Source organism: Epinephelus lanceolatus, chromosome 4 (genome assembly GCF_041903045.1).
Source record: "Epinephelus lanceolatus isolate andai-2023 chromosome 4, ASM4190304v1, whole genome shotgun sequence".
Lineage (NCBI taxonomy): Eukaryota > Metazoa > Chordata > Actinopteri > Perciformes > Serranidae > Epinephelus > Epinephelus lanceolatus.
In genome coordinates, this window is record NC_135737.1 from 24,912,759 (window position 1) to 24,933,845 (window position 21,087).

The window sequence follows — 21,087 nt, forward strand, 5'->3', positions numbered from 1 at the left end:
TAAATAAATAAAGATTACTTTTTTCCTTATCAATATGCCAATTCTTTCTCTTTAACTTCAGTGGAATTTGCATCCATCCTGAGCATGTTTGTACAGTGTGTCCTGTGTGACATTCAAACTTTAATAATAGTATAAGTAAATGGTTTAATCTTCTTGATTAGATGATTATAGACTTGATTGTCATTTGACTGATGAATACAATGTGATCTAGATTAAATCTTATCAATGTGTAAGATGAAGTTAATCTTCAACTAAAAGGGACCAGGGCCCTCTACTGCAAACATATATTACAAAACAACGTACTTTAGACTCCTCGGTGGGTGTTAAGTTTTAGTAACAACTTTTCAACTCTGGAAAATTGTGCAATTGTCTTTCTAAAAACAATTTAAGGGCCAATTTAAGTCAAATTCTTGACTAAGTTAATGATGAGTATCTTCTGTGTATATGTGTCTTTAAGGAGGCTCATGAGTTGATTTTCTTACACAATGAGCACCTCTTATTTTAATACTTAAAGTATTTTTGTGAATAATTATTTTTAACACGGAAATCCAGATACCCCGCCCGTAGCAAATTCGAATTTGCTCTGCACGAGGATCTGGCGCAGACGAGCAGAGCCCGCTGAATCGCCAATTGGACCAATCAGATCAGTCTATCTGACAGAAGCGGGCTCTGGGCGGGTGTAACACGATGACAGTGCTGCGCCATAGGAGTCGAAAAGTAAACAGCCAAGATGGCAGCCGCCTAAGGACCGCGTCCATACAATGTAGCTTTGGAAGAAACGCTAAGCCAACTACACTTATCTTTTTCCTTGAGAGAGGAACAGAAGACTGCCCTAGAAGCATTCGTTTCCAGGAAGGACGTTTTTGCCGTTTTGCCGACGGGATATGGCAAAAGCATAATATATCAGTTAGCCCCACTGGTCAACAAACAAATGGGGCTTAGTGCAATGAATACGTCACCTTGTTTTTTGCTCTGATTGGCCATCGTGTTATCCAACTGCATGCAGCAGCATTTAATATGCTTCAGTTAGTGCCGCTCCTTGGGTAGGAAGGGTGTATTGGTGAGGGCCAGACTCAAAATCTTTCTAGATTTGAGTCTGGATTTCCAGGCTAAGATATTTTACTTCTTTTGTTTGTTTTTTGAATGTAGAACATTGTTCCAGGCTGGTATGTGGATGCGGTAGCTGCTTCATCCTAGTAGCAATTGGTAAATTGGCAAAAATAAATAAATGAATACTACTACTACCACTACTACTACTATTACTACTACTACTACTAATTTTCTTTGAAGCATGACTCCATCCCCCATCTCATTTGTATTAAGTTTTATTTTTCAGCTCTTACAGAGACACCTTTACATGCCAAAACCAGAAACATGATTGGCTTATTGTGTATACACCAGAGGAAACAAAACATCTGTTGACATCAGACAAGTATCAGAAATCAGAAAGTATCTTCAAAGAGCACAATAAACAGTTACTTTCTGCGACTGAAGCTACAGTATTTTTTGTAAGGTGGGTAGTTTTAATTGTCTTCAATGGTTTTGTTGATCCAGTCGGCAAATGTGGAGACTCGAGCGTAGATGCCGGGTCTCATAGGAGCGGCGCATCCAGCACCCCATGAAGTCACACCCTGCAGGATGTAACTGTTCTGGCTATTACACACCAGGGGACCACCGCTGTCACCCTGCAAGGAGAACATATAGTTTTCAGTCCAAAACTAGACTGGAAAAGAACACCAGTGAAGCATGAAGGAAGAAAAGTTTTAGATCACAGAACTACAAGTGACAGAGATATGGAAAATGTATATTCACTAACAGATGTAGGTAAAATATGTACAAACAAATCAAGATTTATATCTAAAATCATATACCCTGGGTCTTATATTACACCTTTGGCAATCATTGCAGTTGATTACAATAACATGTAGTTAATGAAGTGCTGAACTCTGTGAGTCCATTAGAACAAGAAGCCACTTGCTCGGACAGTTTAGTCCAGTGAAGTAACATAATGGGCAGTTGTACTGAACAATGTGGCTGAATGATTTTACTTTATAATAATTAGATTTTTCATAAAAGTAATGTTTTATTTTCCAGGTCTGTAATGTCCTAATACTAAATAAAGTGCTACTGTATCACAAATGAGACCATGGTCAACAGCAATACACAGCACTATGTAGTTTTCTAAGATATTCCCCAGTTTTTGTAGTTTTTCATACCTTGCAGGCATCCATTCCTCCCTCATTGACTCCAGCACACAATTCATCTTCCTTGATTTCCCCGTTCATGTACCGTGGACTATTACAGATCTTGTTCTCGATCACTGGGACTCCAGTTTCCTTCAGGACGCCTGCACCTGCCGTACCTGCAACACACCTCAACATAGTTATCCAGTTTCTAAATGAAACAGCAACAGAAAGTGACACATAATGAGTAGTCTTTCATTACATTATCATCATCTTTACAATTAGTTCATTAACAAAAATAATCAGACAGCAGGATTCTTGAGAAGAGTTTTATTCATTATTTTCAGACCACATACACATTAATATGACCATCCATGTTATTCTGTACGATGATGCCTTAGAAATAAATATGATAGTGTGTCACATTTTAGGTAGGCTAAGCTTAAAGAATTTATCATGGGGGCTGCGTGTAAAGTACTGTATACTGATCACACCGTTGTTCACAGTACAGTTGTTTGAGGTGCACAAAATTTGAAGTAGTTACTATGAAACAAATTTGGAACTAATGAGGAACTAACTATTAGTTAATGGTCAGTTCTTCAGTAACTCCTGATCAAATTTCAGTAGTTACTGAGGAACTAATGAGGAACTAACTATTACTTAATCATTACCTTCCCTTTTTGTGTACCCTAAAGTAAAGTGAGACATCAAAATGAGTAGGTAATGATTTAGTACTCATTACCTACTCATTTTGATGTCTCACTTTAAAATGAGTAGGTAATGAGTACTGAATCATTACCTACTCATTAGTTACTCTTTTTGTGTACCCTAAAGTAAAGTGAGACATCACAATGATTAGGTAATGATTACTGAATCATTACCTAATCATTAGTTACTCTTTTTGTGTACCCTAAAGTAAAGTGAGACATCAAAATGAGTAGGTAATGAGTACTGAATCATTACCTACTCATGTTACTCTTTTTGTGTACCCTAAAGTAAAGTGAGACATCACAATGATTAGGTAATGATTACTGAATCATTAGCTACTCATTAGTTACTCTTTTTGTGTAGCCTACCCTAAAGTAAAGTGAGACATCAAAATGAGTAGGTAATGATTAAGTAACAGTTAGTTCCTCATTAGTTCCTCAGTAACTACTCCTCTGAAATTTGATCAGGACTTACTGAAGAACTGACCATTAACTAATAGTTAGTTCATCATTCATTCCAAATTTTCGGCTGATTGAGCATGTTCAGTCGGCGGCGGAGCTTGTCGATGAGAGAGATCCCTCTGACTGGCTGTTCAGGTGTTACATCCTCTTCCCTGTAGCAAGCGAATCTGCCTGTAGTGAAACCGGGGCTAACCGGTGCTTCCTCCTCAGGCTCCACTTCACTCAGCTGCCCGACAGATCCGCTGCTTCTTCCCACTTTAACCTCAATAACAAACCGGAGCTAGCTGGGAGCGGCTAGCGGAGCGTTAGCCGCAGCATGACCGGAGGGAAGCAGCCAGTTAGCCTCCGCTAGCTTCCCAGCTAACGTTAGCCCCGGCTCTCCGTTTGGATCCAACCGGAGCACCGAGCCCTGGTTTGTTATTCAGGTTAAAGTGGGAAGAAGCAGCGGGTTTGTCGGGCAGCTGAGTGAAGTTGAGCGAAGTGGAGCCTGTGGAGGAAACACGGGGAGCATCTGGATGTAATGGTCCGTGGAAGTGCTGCGGTGCTCGGCTGCACAGATAGGAAACCCCTCGGCTGACAGGATGTATCACTCTGTCACTCCACGCTACTTTGTTGATCTCATGCATTCAACGGACTTCCGGTTTCCCTTTTTGCGTTATTTCCTTTTACGCAGGCGCAGAACGTATGTGCTACTTGGCCGTCGGATGTAGTCTTATTTTTTTCCCCCACAACTTTATTTAAGACAGGAAGTTTACAGAATGCAGATCTTCAACATTACACATATATGTCATATAACAGGGGCCAGGGGGGATAAGAGTTTACAAGAAAATATTAAAAATATAAAATGTTTTCTATGTGTAAACTTACATTTGTGAATGTGAAATCTTGCCAAAAGTAAGATGAGATTAATAATAAATCTAAATGCCGTATTTCTGTTAAAGTCAAAAAGTCCAAACAGCACATCCCTCCAAAACTGCTTAAATTATTTTTTAATATTGTCCACAATAAAATTACAAATATCACTCCAGAGTCTTTTGACAATGGGGCAGTGCCAAAATAAATGAGTAACAGTTTCAAGCGTTGGGTGTAGTCTTTGTGGTGTGTTCAAATGCAACTGACACAGGGTGATGTGAGGCGACGTAGATGATGCAACAGTTGGCTTTCGTTGCCGCTAGTTCTTTGATGTCGGTTTGGTGTGTCAGCACCTTGTACAGAATAACATGGATGGTCATATTAATGTGTATGTGGTCTGAAAATAATTAATTAAACTCTTCTCAAGAATCCTGCTGTCTGTGATTTTATTTGTTAATGAACTAATTGTAAAGATGATGATAATGTAATGAAAGACTACTTATTATGTGTCACTTTACTTTAGGACATAAAAAGGTTAACTAATGGACGGGTTATTGAGTAATGATTCTGTACTGATGAAGTAACTAGTTCACTAATTATTAAGTCGTGATTAACCCCTCTGTGAAATTTGATCATGAGTTAATGAAGAACTGACCATTAACCAATAGTTAGTTCATCATTAGTTCCTCAGTAGCTACTCCTCTGAAATTTGATCAGGGGTTACTGAAGAACTGACCATTAACTAATAGTTAGTTCCTCATTAGTCCCTCAGTAACTACTTTAATTTTATGTACCTTAGTTCCTCAGTGACTACTCATTAGTTCATCATTCGTTCCTCATTCGTTCCTCAGTAACTACTCTTACTTTGTGTAGCTTAGTTCCTCAGTAACTACTCTTTCGTTCCTCATTAGTTCCTCATTCGTTCCTCATTAGTTTCCCAGTAACTACTCTAATTTTGTGTAGCTTAGTTCCTCAGTAACTACTCATTTGTTCCTCATTAGTTCCTCATTAGTTACTCATTCGTTCCTCATTAGTTACTCATTAGTTCATCAGTAACTACTCTAATTTTGTGTACCGTAGTTCCTCAGTAACTACTCATTAGTTCCTCATTAGTTCCTCATTAGTTACTCATTAGTTCCTCAGTAACTACTTTAATTTTGTGTACCTTTTGTAAAGTGTTACCGGGTTTATTTAACACAGTGATCCCCGCAGCAGCAGAAATGAGTGTCTCCTCATTAAGAGTGCCAATGTGCGCCTTCACGCACGGAGTAACGGCGCCATTTTATTGATTATTTTAATGTCAGTCAGCTGACGGGATTGGTCAGGATCTAATCTTTCCTGATAATATAAACATGCGGGTGCGGGTGGATGCGGGTCTGTAATTACAGAAAATGAATTTGCTCGGATGGGTGGTGGATGGATGATTGATGGATAGATGCGGATTCGGGTGCCGTCAGAGCCCATCCGCGCATCACTAGTAGACACTAATTTGACAATGCCAGGTAAAGCATGGGATCTCTGGGTGGCAGGCTCAGTGTCATCCTTGATGTCATCTAGTAGCGCAAGGATCATGCGGCCTGGCAACCGGTATCTGCAAATGATTTCATTGTCACTTAAATCAAAAAGTGATACTCTCTTCCGATAAATCCTTGCTGGTGCGCGCCTGCCATTACGGTGCCTTCGCCTGGCTACAATCACTGCTGCCATGATTACCGGAGTCCTGGCATGACAGCCCTTATATAGGCTATGCTCCACAGTTACCACCAACTGAGTGAAATTTGCAATCATTTTGCGTGAGAGAGAGAGTGAGAGAGGGAGAAAGAGAAATTGCGCGGATTTAATACACGGGTCTCACTGGCGTTAAAGTTCAGTTTGCGTGCATTTCACCCTTTGCGTGTGCTTTGTGGATTGCACGCTATTTTTTTCTCTCATTTGCACAGGTTTAGCGGTCGCAAAAGCAGTGCAATCCTTTTCAGGATCTGGCCCACTGTTTTTTCTTTATTTTTATTTTTTTAACTTTATATAATCTACAGTTCGTAACTTTTATGAAAATAACTGTCTTATTTCAAACTGTCAGTATGTTCTATGGGAATGATCTACCGGGCCAAGACGTCTCTAACACAGCTGTCAATCAGTGATCATGGATTGTGGTCAAATTGTCAAACTAGGCAACGTTGTTCAAATATGAATTAAGATTCTGTAGCTGCATTGCATATTTGTCACGTCAAATGTTTTCAGAAGCACAATTCAGTATACTATTGAGCTGTAAAATGAGAATGTTTGTGACCAGGCGCTTTGTTGGACACAGTGTACTGATTCCTGAAGTACCAAGCCAGACCAACTATCTCATTTTACTGCTAAACAGGACACTAAAATATGTTTCTGAAAACATCTGAGAAGAAGTGAGGGTTGGCCAGCATGTCCACACTTTTAAAAACAGTGTGAAGACCTAAATTGGTCCTCACAAAGACAGTACAAGACCACACAGACACACATAACTTACTGTACCTCGGGTTTGACCCCATCCGGTGACATAACACTCAGTTCTAGCAGGAACAATGTAGTCCTGCTCTGGCAGACAAACTGGCAGGACTTTGTCATTTATCATTGCAGGGCTGAAAACACACAAAACACCAGCAGTGGAAGAAGTACTCAGATCTTCTACTTAAAAATACCAATACCACAGTGTAGATATACTCAGTTACGAGTAAAAGTCATGCATTCAAACTGTTACTTAAATAAAAGTACACACGTATTAGCATGTACAGGCAAATCATCATTATGTAATAGGGCCCATTTCAGATTAATGTATATTATACCATGGTCTGGGTGAATACTCAATTCTGATTGGCTGCAGGGTGTCCGTTAAAAGGTGTTGTATTACTGGATTATAATATTGATGCAATAATGTATACACCATGCTGTTGGTGCAGCTGCTAAAGGTGGAGCTGATTTTCATTATGTTGCATACCGATGATTATGTACTTCTGGGTGACATAATAATATTTCATTTGTTGATCAATTCTGTATTGTTAATCTGAATCTGAAAAGTACCAATTAGATAAAGTTATCAGATACGTGTAGTGCAGTAAAAAGTAGAATAAGTGCCACTGAGATGTAGTGGAGTAGAAGTTCAGAGTATCTGCAAATGGAAATACTCCAGTAAAGTGCAAATACAGTACCTGAGTAAGTGTACTTGGTGACTTTCCACCACTGAGTAGCAATAGTGAGTTAAGGAAGGATAGTTGCATCAGAACCACTATGATTATTAATATTTGAACCAGTGGTGACAGTAGGATGATCAGTCCAGTTTTTACCTCTGCAGTTTCAGCAGAGCAATGTCAGCGTTGTTGGGTGCACGCATCAGTTTCTCCACGTTCCTTTCCTGTCGCGATGGCTCTTCACCTGACTTTGTGTGGACACCCAGGAGTACCTTGTAGTATGCAGGGTCCTCAGACCTACAGTACACAACATGTTTATAAACCTACACACAAGCTGTACAGTGGTTATCAGGATTGTAGATGTTTATTTTTAATCATCTCACTGACTTGTGAATGCAGTGTTCAGCAGTAAGGACCCACTGAGGATGAATCAGACTTCCTCCACAGAAATGAAATCCCCAACTGGTAGAAAGAGACAACAGTTAAACAGATGAGAAATATAATATGACCCATTTAAATAATAATAATAATAATAAATGAATGAATGAATAAAGTAAGATATCAGCCAGCATCCACTGTTAAAGGTCCAGCCTGTAGGATTTAGGGGCATCTATTTACAGAAATGAAATATAATATTTGTAACTATCTTTTCATTAGTTTATGATCTAAAATCAGAGTCATCATGTTTTTATGTTACAATGAGCCGTTTATATCAACATACGGAGAAGGCCTTATTCCACATGTTGTTCTACAGTGGCCCAGAATGGACAAACAAACACTGGCTCTAGATAGGGCCATTTGCATTTTCATGTTCATAGCTTCAGCTATAGTGATGATTCACTGATGATGTGTCCCAGCACATCCAAGGATGTATCTTTCACACATGCAATTTGGCTCCGCCAGTGACACCCGGGAAGAGGCTGGTTGTCAACCAAGAACAGATTGGTGACAACTGTTGACAGCCTGGAAAGACTGCCACCAGGGCAAGGAGGGGCAGCTCCCCAACTTGCATCTTCCACAAGGAAGACAGTATGGATACAATGATGACGACTTTGGCTAATGGCTTCACGACCAACGAGAGATGCATTTGCGGCAAGGTCTGCAAGAATGAGCGTGGCCTGAAAATCCATCAGGACAAGATGAAATGCTTGGAGAAGGAGAGTGCAATCCTGAAGCGACGACGGAGGAGCCCGGCCAGGAGACCCCACAGAGCCCAGAACCTGCCAAGCTCTCCAGCTCCCTGCAAAGTAGTTCAGCAGCCTTGTGGCCTCCAGCAAGCCAGCACAGATTGTGGCACCAGTTTGATGAGGATGTAGCCAGAATCATCAAATCAACAGCAAAAGGGGATGCCGATAAATGGCTGCAGACAATGACCACCATCATTGTCACCTTCGTGGCAGAGAAGATCGGTGTGGATGAGGGCAAGACCACCAGACCCGACTACACCATGAAACCAGGGGCAGAGAAGATCCATCATCTCCGCCAAGGGCTCCGGACTCTGGCGAAATAGTACAAGGCAGCAACTGAGGAGGAGAAACCACCACTGGCTGAGCTTCGCAACATGATCAGGAAGCAAGAAGGGCAGCAGTCACTGAGCCTGCTCAAAGGATTGTCTGGAAGACCCTGCGTACATTTTGGCATAGAGGAGCTGTTGCTGACCAGTGGAAAAAGGCGGAGGGCATCTGGATACCAAAGGAGGAGAATTCCATGAAGCTTGAGCAGTTCAGATATATCCCTCTGCTCAGTGTTGAGGGGAAGATCTTCTTCAGCATCCTATCCAGAAGGCTAACAAATTTCTCCTCAAGAATGCATACATTGACACCTCAGTCCAGAAAGGTGGCATCCCTGGCATACCTGGGTGCATCGAACACACTGGAGTTGTTAACCAGCTAATTAGGGAGTCACAGGAGGGAAAAGGAGACCTTGTTGTGCTGTGGCTCGACCTCGCCAACGCATATAGCTCAATACCTCACAAGCTAGTCGAGACTTGGAATGGCACCACATACCCAGAAAGATCAAGGACCACATCCTGAAGTACTATGAAAACTTCAGGCTCAGAATCACTTCTGGGTGTGTTACATCAGAATCAGAATCAGAAATACTTTATTGATCCCCGAGGGGAAATTATTTATGTTACAGGTGCTCTTTGCAAGAGAGGAAAGATACGTGAAAAAATAAGAAATTTAAACAATAGTATTTACAAATATATAGTTAAATAAACAGGAATTACTAACAAACATAAACGTAAATATATATATACATATATACATATATATATTTTAAGTTGTACATCTGATTGGCACCGACTTGAAAAGGGGATAGTAACTGGGTGCACCATCTCAGTTAGCCTCCTTTCCCTAGCCATGAACATGGTAGTCAAGGCTGAAGAGGAGTGTAGAGGCCCTCTATCTAAGTCCGGAATTAGGCACCCTCCCATCAGAGCCTTTATGGATGACCTCACAGTCACCACAACATCTGTGCCTGGAGGAGATGGATTTTTCAAGGACTGGAAAAGCTCATCTCCTAGGCCATAATGAGCTTCTAACCAGTTAAATCCAGGGCCATGGTGCTGAAGAAGGGTAGAGTGACAGACAAGTGCTGTTTCTTTCTGGATGGCATGGCAATCCCATCTATTACCGAGAAATCAGTCAAGAGCCTAGGCAAGGTCTTTAACTGTAGTCTCAAGGACATCGCCGCAGTCCAATCAACTTTCAAGGAGCCTGAGACATGATTCACAGCTGTTGACAAGTCTGGCTTACCTGGCAGGTTCAAAGCATGGATTTACCAGCATGGCGTCTTACCTCGCATACTTTGGCCTCTTTTGGTTTGGGAACTGCCCATTGGTCTGACAGCCCATTGGTTTGACATCCCATTGTTCGGACCATATTAAACCCATTGTTCCAAAGTCCGTTCCGAAATCATCATGATGCCCTGTGGTTAAGGTCTGGTTAGGTTTAGGCACAAAAACCACTTGGTTAGGGTCAGGAAAAGATCATGGTGTGGGTTAAAATGAAAAAGAAAGTGACAAACACATAAGCCGTGAGCCTGCTCCGCCTCAAGCCTTTCCCAGCTGACCCAGAGCCGGTCACAGTGCACCATACGCTCGCTGCGAGCTGTTCAGCACCGCGGACAGTCGGACTAATGGGATGTCGAACCAATGGGCTGTCGGACCAATGACATGGACCCTTTGGTTTACGAGGCTCCCTGTGCGTTTCAGGATCGATTTTAAGGTTCTTTTATTAGTTTTTAGATGTCTTAACGGTCTTGAGCCTTTTTATTTATCTGACCCGCTTTTACCGTATCAACCCTTGCGGACCCTGAGGTCCTCCAGCACAGGCCTTTTAACCATACCACAAGTTAGGACTAAAGCACACGGGGAGGCGGCATTTAGTTATTATGGAACCCGAATGTGGAACAGCCTGCCGGAGAACCTCAGGGCTGCAGAGACTGTTGATGTTTTTAAAAAAAGGCTCGAAACTCATCTTTTTAATCAGGCTTTTAGCTGATCTCTTTATTTATCTATTTTAAATTCCTTTTATCAGGCTTTTAATCGATTTATCTATTTGTTTTTGCTCTTACCCTTCCTCTTTTTACGTTCTTATCTCATTTAATCTTTATCTTTTATTATTTTAGTTAGCCTATAGGTTTTAGTTTTGATGCATTTTATGTCTCTGTTTTAGATCATTCTTACCTAGCTATTAACTTAATTTTATGAGCTAAATAGCTTTTTGTTTATTTGGTTCATTTTATGCCTTTTATCCTACCCTACTGTTTTAGTCCCTCAGTTTTTAGCTCCAGTGTTTCCTCATGGGAAACACACTGAGAGTTGTTCCTGGTCTACCGATGGGAGTGCCGTCCCGTGGACAGCTCTGACCTGGGTGGCTGAAGGGCACTACACCTCGGTGTGGAGCCTCCTGTCTGCCCAGGTCAGGGAGGTCTCTACGGCGGCGCTCCCTGTGGCCGTGGACCGTGGGCCCTCTCAGTCTGGACGGTCCCGAGGTGGCTTTTTCCTTGCCTCGGGTCTCGATGCTCAGCCATGTCTCTTTAGTAGCTAGTGTGTATGGGTGTGAGCTTGTGTGTGTGTGTGTGTGTGTGTGTGTGTGTGTGTGTGAGTGTGTGTGTGTATATTTATGTATCTCTATGTGGGGTGGGAGGGTTGGGTTTTCTCTTTTCTTTTTTGTTTTCTGTTTTGGTTCTTTGTTGTTTTTAACCTGTGAGGCACTTTGTGCTACTGTTGTATGAAAAGTGCCATATAAATAAAGTTGATTTGATTTGATTTGATCTCTGGAGCAGGAGCGATTCTCTGGCTTGTTCCCAATGCTCTGGGAAGTGCTTGCTTGAGCACATCCTCAGCAGTTGCCCGATAGCCCTTGGGGAGGGCCACTATAGTTGGCGGCAGAGACCAGGACCGAAGACAATTACTGAGTCCATCTACAACACTGTAGCCAAGAACAACAATAAGCAACAAAATGCCAAGAACACCATCACCTTCGTCAGGGCTGGGGAGCAGCCACCAATACAATCCAAGTCCGTAACCCGCCTTTTCACCACAGCGCTAGACTGGGAGCTGCAGGTCGACTTGGGGAGACAACTCAAGTTCCAAGACTCATCAATCTCATCAATTTTTTCAAAGCAGGTGCTTCTCATTGAACTGACAGTTCCCTGGGAGGATCCCCCCACCCCCCAGCTTTTTTTTTGTTTTTACAATCATATATCCATTTTTCTAAAACATAATTAACCAGTGATGTATGAGAATCTCAGAAGGTCATTTAAAAACATACAGTATAGGACTACTACTGTTCAGAAGGTATTTCCAATTTCCCAAAAATACTCTTCAGAATATCTGGATATAAAAAATATTTCATCTCCTTCAATAATAGCAATAAAAATGTAACCTGTTTCCCATGTTGTGACTGTCTGGGTTTTTCAGTCATTGCCAGTTAATTATCTTCTAGAGAAATTGATGAAACTTCTGTGACCCCATTGTATACATTAGAGCAGGGGCCTTCGACATTTTTTAAGCTAAGGACCCCTTAGCTGAAAAAAAGATGGAGCAGGGACCCCCTACTACATATATAGTATAAATTGCATTGCATATTAAATCATGTAGGTGGATGTCAGGCAGAAGGCCATATCAGCCTCAGGCTGCAGTCTTAAGCTGTATTTGCTTTTCAGGTAGGTGAGGGAGGAAACTCCACTTTCACAAAGATAAGTTGTTGCCAAGGGTAAAATATGTTGGATTCATGTTCATGTATATTTTAAGACATTTTAATTTTGAAAAGAAAAAATCAAATTTTCAACAATTATCAAAAGAATAATTTGGCCCCCAGCAGTAACCCTGTGGACCCCCTGGGGGTCCTGGACCCTATGTTGAAGACCTAGACAGTAAAGGTACAAAGTGGGGCATCATCTTTTAAAAACCCAGTATCACTTAAACTTTAATCATATTTTGCAAATGTTGCAAGACACTTTTTACTCACGTGGTCTGGAGGCTGATTTGCCAGGGCCACGAGTGAGGTTTAGACACGCAGCCTCCCACAATCCGACCAAAACAACGCTTTGGTTTGGCGACTGGCGTCCCACATTTCGAATCAACTGTAAGGAAAGCTCAGAGTCATGAATTCTTGCAGGAGAAGTGAAACACAAACTTTGAATTTGTTTAAAGTGGTGTCATCTAACAAGACTTAAAGTTTACAGCCATGGCAAGCAGCCTGTGAGGATAATGCTCGGACACATGGTAAAACAAAACAGTTAGATGGACAAAAAATTGATTCTATTATAAGACTCTTAACATTAGATAGGAGCGAGTTCTAAAGTTTGACCTGAGGCCACGTTAAACAAAACCCAACTGATTTCTTCATTTGTGTTTTCAAATACCGCTCTTCCATAATTCCAGGTTTGCAGTACATGTGTGGATTGGACATTAGATACAAAATCAGACAAAGGCTCTACAGGATGATTTTTTTCCCTTTGCAACTATCATGTTTTTGTACAGATTTTTAGGCATTCTATCATCTCAAAAAACGCATGAAGCTGCTGTAGATGGAAAAGAAACCTCCCTGGGGAAGCATGCCCCTTTAAGAAAAAGGGGGAGATTTCACTCAGGACAGCACACAGGTGGTTAAAAAACTCAATGATTGATTGTAATCCTCTACATACAAATAGGTTTCACATACCACAGTTTGGGATGTGACAGTAGTCCCATCTTGTGTTATTGTCAGTAGTATAGCACCATGGTCCGCTCGCATCATTGCCTGGGTTTCTGCAGCTCTGACAGTGACATACAAAGAGGGAGTCAATGAACTCAAAACAAAAACAATGATTTACCAGATTTTAACATGAATGTGTTCATTACATCCAGAGCAAAACTCCAAAAGTCTGTCACTCAAAATGTTAATACAGGAACACACACACACACACACACACACACACACACACACATACTTACATTTCCCTCCAGCCCCTTGTCAGGGTGAGTTTCTGGGGTGAAGCTCTTGTGTTGGTGAGGGCTCTGAGCACTCCAGGCCTGGCAGGTCACACCCTTAGTGGTGATAGAGGTTGGACCCCGGTATGTTTCTCCATTTCCAGTCTTACAGTCTAATGCAACCAAAGGAGGGGGGGGGGGCAAATCAATCATACAACTAACTAAAAGTGTACAAATGCATAATGTAGAGGTTGACTAATTTACCTTTGTGTGGTGGAACTGCAGTGGATGGGGTCTGGGGATTAGGTGAGGCTGTGGGTGTCTCTTCCGTAGAATTGGTGGGGCATTGCTCCAAGTTGCAGAACTCCCAGCGGACACTGGGGTCTGTAGTGTAACACCAGGGAGCTTCGTCTCCATCAGGGTTTCTGCACAGGTTCATCCTGAGGTCCCTGTTGAAAGAGAAAGCGTGGAACTTCAGGACAGCGGGAACCTTTCTCTACAAGATTTTGTGTTTTACTCTCAGAATCAAAGGAACCAATGATCTCTGTTGGTTTGTTGTTGCTATTTGAAGCTCACGCTTTGGGGTAGTTCTGTGGGGTATAGCTGTGGTTGTGTGGAGTCATGGCGCTCCAGTCTTGGCATTTTTTTCCACTGATAGTCTCTGATGTCATGCCACGGTAACTTGACCCATCCCCCTCATAACAGTCCTCCTCCTCTGGATGGGTCACTGGCTCATCTACAGCAGGAGACAGGAAATTGAGCTGACTCAATTATGCCGTTTACATTTATCACCACCACTGACATTGATATTGTAGTTAGGTAAGAGATTGTGGTCACTGATCACTGCCATACCTGTATCTCCACAGCGTGGCACATCGCAGTACTCCCAGCGAGTCGCATTGTCAGTGGTGTAACACCAGGGCATCGCCACATTGTCAGGGTTACGACAGTAGTTCTCATCCAGGCCTCTGACAAACAACAGACAGTAATAATGATGAACACATGTAGAGCCAACGATAAGGTGACAGACCGTATGTCCCTCATATATGAAAAGCCTTTAAAAGGGTTTCAGTCATAGTAGCTCTTACTTGCAGGTGTACATTTGTAGGTAGTAGTGTTGGTGTGGCGTCTGAGACGACCAGCTCTGGCATGTTTTGTTTGATTTAGTCACGGCAACCGTGCCTCGGTACGTTTCACCGTTACCAGTGATACAGGTCAGCTCTGGGGCGATGGTTGGAGGCGGGGTTGCTTAGCACAGATGATAAGATGGATTAGGTGGAGAACTTGAATAAAAAAAAAGTAGTGGCAGTGTTTTAAAGCAGTCTTGTGGGTCATCCATTAAGGATGGGCAGCAAGTGACTTGCAAATATGTCAAGTTTGTAAAAAACACACTCTGTTTTGAAGTACAGTGAATTTATGGCACAAAGCTTCTACTCTGAAGTGCCTTTTCCCGCTATAGAGTGAGGGACTAATGGATAGCCACATGACAGAGACAGCTAACTAGCTTAATGATGTGGCCAAATGCAGGTATGATGCTGAATACATTGAGCTGTGTGGACCTTGAACAAATGACGACAGAGAAATCTGGACCCCATGGCTGGACCAGTAGGAATCACTGTTTTAAAGAATTTCAAATGACAATGAAACTGACTGTGATAATCAGAATTACTGAATAGTTCCTGGAACAACCACAATGGGATATATATATATATATATATATATATATATATATATGTATATGTGTGTGTGTGTGTGTGTGTGTGTGTGTGTATTGTGTTAAAATTTTGTAAGCTGCAGATGGAGCTCCTCTGTGCTCGACTGAAAAGATGTACTATGTTAATCGTTTTAATTTTGTCAAAAAATGACAATATCAAAATAACTGATGTGGTATTTTCTTTTCTTCCTCAGGTTGCAGTGCAGGGTCAGTTTGACAGTTCGGTGGTCCTGCAGCAGGAAGTGGTTAAACAGTACGAGGGACCGAAGTCACACCTTTTGTCTAAAAATGTGCACACCTGCGCAGCTAAAACACATTTTTACATTTTTGCTCTTGTGTGAATAAAATTCCTCTGACCCTGACTCTCAATGATGGAAGCTTGGACGGGTTTAAGGTGTTATGATAGTGAAATAGAGCAGAAGTAAAGGAAACACATAAAATAGGAAATAGGAACACTTACTGCAGCGGGGTATGTCGCAATAGTCCCATCGTTTGGACGGGTCAGTGGTGAAGCACCATGGTCGGCGTTCACCATCAGGGTTTCTGCAGAAGTTCTCTACAAGATCTTTATCTGAAAAACTAGAGGAATCCAAAAATGAAAAAAAAAATCATCATGACAAAAATCAATGTTTAGCTTCTAGAAGATTTGTTTTATTTCCAAGATTCAATACTTTATTGCTATAATATGATTGATTGGATTTTGACTTAGTGAGCTCACTTACACAGAGACAAAAGGCAAAAAAAATAGTGCTGCTTTGGAACTTGGATGTTCTGGTCTTAATACTTGTTAGTCTTTTGTGAGAAGAATGTAAATTAAAGAGGTTGTTTGATGGGGGAGAGGGGTCCTTTAAAACTTTAACTCTAACTTTAAACTCCCTTTGTAGCCTGACCTTTTAAATTTCTGTTAGGGGTGTGACATCACATCCAGTAATTCTGGGTACCACTATATCCAGCTGTCTATTGTCCTCAGTTGACATGTTGCCAAACCACAAAGTTATTGCGTAGGTCAGGAGGCCCTCTACTGCTGCTCTATAAAACTGCATCAAACACCCTGGATGTCCACATTTTTTAAATTGTAGTAACCTCCTGAGAGCCAGGCTTTTGTTTGGTATGCATTTCTAATTTCTCCTCGCTATTTGGGATTAGTAGGACCTGATTAGCTTAAAAACTAAGCATTGTCTTTGAACAGGAAGTAGTTTTGAAAAAAAAAGTCCATAGGGGGACAATGGGTTGTTCGGTTTCTTAGTTAATACATTCTTCCTGATAACATTTATCAAATTTCATGTAATACTGCGTGAGGTTGGTTGATAGATTGATGTGCTGCTTTGTCGTCTTACGCGTGAGGGTCATAGCCATGGCTGTGAGGTTCCTGGGAGTCCCAGCGTTGGCAGGTGTAACTGTCTTCTGTAATGGAGATTCTTCCTCTGTAGTCCTCACCATTGCAGTGCATACACTCATCTGTAAAGGAACAAGCACAGACTCATGACATAACCTCTCTGCTGTACTGGTCTACTGTGGCACTTTTGATGACACTTTATACCACACACACACACACACACACACACACACGCACACACGCACTATGCATATATAAGGTTGAAAAGCAGAAGAATTTATGATACAATAGTTTGTATTTGTGCTTTGCTGTCACTGATATCACACACAAACAAACATAATAATAAACACATGAAATAAATTATTTACCAGGGCAGATGGCTACATCGCAGTATTCCCAGCGGGTGTCTGGGTCAGTGGTGTAACACCAGGGTCCCTCACTGGCTCCATCAGGGTTCCTGCAGAAGTTGGACTCCAGCTCTGCTCGGGGATATTCCTCTGGTGTAATGCTGCAGCACACACATTGAGAAAAATTACATGAACAGACATAAAACGGATATGATGTGATGTGTAAACTGACATGATGTTGCATGAATACATACTTAGGTGTATGTGGGTATCTTTCGTCCCATCTCTGACATGTCTTTCCTGTTTTTGTTGTGGACTTTGTTCCTCTGTATTGTTTTCCTGTTCCAAATGTACACTCCAGTAGGTACACTGCACAAGAAAAAATATACACCAAAGGAAACTTTCAGCTTTGCATGTTTGATCATTCAATAAAACCAGCTTGGTATTTAGGTGGAATGGTTGTTGACAAGTTTACTGTATCATGCACTGCAGAGTTATGGACCTTTTTTCCTGTCTAACTAAAACTAAAAAGTTGGTGCAATTTGGACATGCAACGAGTGTCTTCTTTCAATCTCAGGGCATGACTCATTGATTTCACGTTTAGATTTTGTTATGCTTTCACAAAAAACCCTGAAGAAAAACATGAAGCCCTGAGGACACACTCCAAACATCACTGATCATGCATCATATAGGCTAAATATTAACGACAATGTGATGGAGGCTAAATATCAAGAAGAATCTACACTGATGAACAGTATGTGCACTGTTGTAGAAAAGACTTTGGGCTGTTTATGTAGATGAAAAGACAAAAAACTTGCCTTTTTTTTCATACAACATTGTGCTTTTTCCACGCTGAGCCATCAGTGTTTTAGAGTTGTCCGGTGCTGTCCAACACCCGTCATCCCTTTGATTATATGTGAAAGACCTATGAAAACACAGCAGGTGTCGAGTCAGAATGCTTAGCTTTGGATGTAAATGTTAGATGTTAAGGTAAAAACTGGATTTTAAAGGTGTGAACTTACCTGCATGTGAAGGATGTTTCAGTGTCACATTTGGCGGCACATTCAGCCACGTTGTTAACTGAGTACTGTCTTCTCTGCAACGAGAGGATCTGTGCTCCTTCAGTTTTGGTGTAGCCATCCACCTCAGTACCACTTGCTGGAATCAGGGACAAAACTATGAATTCAGTGTCAAATATACAGTACATTTTTAGCATTCAAGCTCGCGTAGGCAGTTTAATTCTGGCATCACTGGGCAAAAATCCCCTTATAAAGTTTAATTGCAGTTCAAGTGGTCTGAAAGAACACTAGATGTGCGCATCTTCACTTGGCTCTGTTTTCAGGTTTGAGAAAATCTAGACCATGACAGAAGACTTTGGTCAATCACAGGCTGTTTTCGGAGAAAGCAGCTGTCAATTATGTTAATCACTGCACGTAAACTGTGGTAAACTATCAAACTAGGCAGCGCTGATCAAATATGTCTCAAGATTCTGTTACTGCATCGCCTATTTCTCATCTTATATGTTATCAAAAACATGTTTTAATACAGCTCAGCTATAAAATGTTAAAGTTTGTGACCCAGCCGCTTTGTTGAAAACAGCTTAGCAAAACATTTTACAGCTAGTACTCTAAATATATTTCTGAAAAAAAAAAAAGATAAAATTAAATCAGTTAGTTTGATGTGCATTCCTACCCATCTCATAATACATCCTGACTTGATTCAATGATGAAAATAGTATTTAAAGGGCATATATTATCAATGTGGACAAGGTTGTCCTGATGAGGTGCTCTCACAGTGAAGCAAAGTAATGTCTGTCTTACTTTTATTTATAATTTAGGGCACTTAAATTATTGTGAACTACTCGCAATTATCATTCAAAGGTACCATTATATCTTACCAGTGCAGGTTAGGGCTCCCAGGAGCAAAGCTAGTTTGCACAGGTCCATGATGAGGCAGCTCACAATCGACAAAGTCACCGAGGTACCTCCTGGGATGTGACTGCGCTCCTTTAGCATTTCAGAAAAATAAATAGGACGGCTCAATCTATTTTTAGTCAATCATTGGTCAGACAAGAACAGCAAACAAGCAACAGGTTTTGAAACACTTTTAATAATGTGACCTCAAGTACATACTCATCTTTTTTCTTTTTTTTTCAGTAACCGCCTATGGTAATACATGTGTGTATTTGTTAAAATAATATATTGTAATACAGACTTGATTCTCATTCGACTGATGAATACTATGTGGTCTAGATTACATCTAATCAATGTATAACATAAAATTAATCTTCAACTAAAAGGATCAATGTTCTCAATTACAAACAAAGGTTATTACAAAACATCATACTTTAGACTCTTGAGTAGGCGTTAGGTCTGAGTAACAACTGTTCAGTTGTGGGAAATTGTGCCACTGTCTTTCAAATTCTTGACTAAGTTAATGATGAGAGGCTTCTGTGAATATATGTCCTGAAGGAGGCTCTTCAATTAATTTTCCTGCGTAACGAGCGCTTCTTATTTTTAATACATTAAGTATTTTTGTGGATAATAATACAGGACATTGATCCGGGCTGGTATGTCGATGGGGTAGCTGCTTCGTTCTTGTAGTAATTGGTGAATTAGCAAAAAACAAACAAACAAAAAAAAACAGTAACGATACCTTGATGATTTTGAATTTTAAACCTGAAAGAACTGAATTCTGTTTCCTTCTGCTGCTGCTCCCAGCTGAGGCTTTTGCTAGCTGCTGTTGTTAACACTGATAACAGTGCGTTATCATTAATGATGAGAAATTTTTCCCACAGACTAGTACAGGAGTACCTCAGGGTTCTGCTCTTGGTCCGCTCTTTTTTAGCTTATACATTACACACTTACCACAATCATGTGTCGGAGCAGGTTTTCAGATGTATGGGGATGATACAGTCATACATGTATCTGTGAAAACATCTCTGGCAGCTTCCAGATAGCTGTTATGTCGTTTACAGTCCATCGCAGCATAGTTTGAAAAGTCACATCTCTCACTTAATATTAACAAAACGGTGCAAGTTTGCTTCTCTGCCAGTGTTCGCTCATCAACAGAAGCTAATGTGTTAAATCTAAATATTAATGGACAAAATATCAAACAGGTCAGGTAAAATACCTCGGCCTCATATTAGATTCACAACTAAAATTCGAGAAGCATGTTAAGATGGTGAGCAGGGTTGCAAAAGCAAACTTCCGTACATTTAGACTTATCAGGGACTGTCTCCCATTTCACGCTGCAAACAGTTTTGTGCATGCTATGATTTTTTTCACATTTAAGTTACTGTGTAACCTCTTGGTCACAAGCGACATCTACAAAAATAAAGCCTCTTATGATGATATATAATCCAGCCATTAAAATTTTGCAAAGGAATCCAATAAGAGCACATCATTGTCACGTTCTTCAGAAATTAAATATACTAAGTTTTGATTATTTCAATAATTTTGCCAATTTCAAACTCATCCAAAAATGCCTAAATAATTAGGCTCCCCAGGTGCTCAGTGAACTTATGGTTCCACTGAGAGCTTCTGGCTCAATAACACGCGGAGCAGCCAATGGGAATTGTAAGGTTCCCGTGTGAATCCTCATTTGGAGAAACAGCTTTTTCTGTCCGTGGAATTAAAATTTGGAATTCTTTACCTTCAGAACTTATACTGGATCCTGATTTCAATCACTATAAACTCAAACTGAAGCAGTTTTTGAAGAGGAATCAGTGATGCAGTCATGAATAATTTGGTGCTTCCTATTCTATGGTGTTAATTATGTATTGCAGTTTATATGTTGCATTGTTCTGTCTATACTTTTACTGTTGTGTGTACTTTACACTGTCACTTGTGTTTTCGTTGCTGAGCCTATTGGATTTTAACGCTCAGCTAGGGATGGGCAT

The 21,087-nt window shown here is 40.9% G+C and overlaps 1 protein-coding gene across 1 annotated transcript; it reads right to left on the bottom strand.

Moving 5' to 3' along the window:
* Positions 1 to 1,309: 1,309 nt before the first annotated feature.
* Positions 1,310 to 19,242, bottom strand: LOC117260088 (plasminogen-like). The gene is made up of 19 exons (XM_033631969.2): positions 19,084 to 19,242; positions 18,209 to 18,344; positions 18,005 to 18,111; positions 17,441 to 17,555; positions 17,208 to 17,347; positions 16,841 to 16,961; positions 15,964 to 16,082; positions 14,878 to 15,037; positions 14,642 to 14,757; positions 14,366 to 14,525; positions 14,054 to 14,238; positions 13,814 to 13,962; positions 13,542 to 13,635; positions 12,846 to 12,960; positions 7,753 to 7,827; positions 7,522 to 7,662; positions 6,713 to 6,819; positions 2,217 to 2,362; positions 1,310 to 1,685 (listed from the first exon to the last, which is right to left on the bottom strand). Exons 1-19 carry the CDS (start codon positions 19,199 to 19,201, stop codon positions 1,524 to 1,526), a joined length of 2,466 nt encoding a protein of 821 aa, XP_033487860.2. The 5' UTR covers positions 19,202 to 19,242; the 3' UTR covers positions 1,310 to 1,523.
* Between the last annotated feature and the right edge of the window lie 1,845 nt (positions 19,243 to 21,087).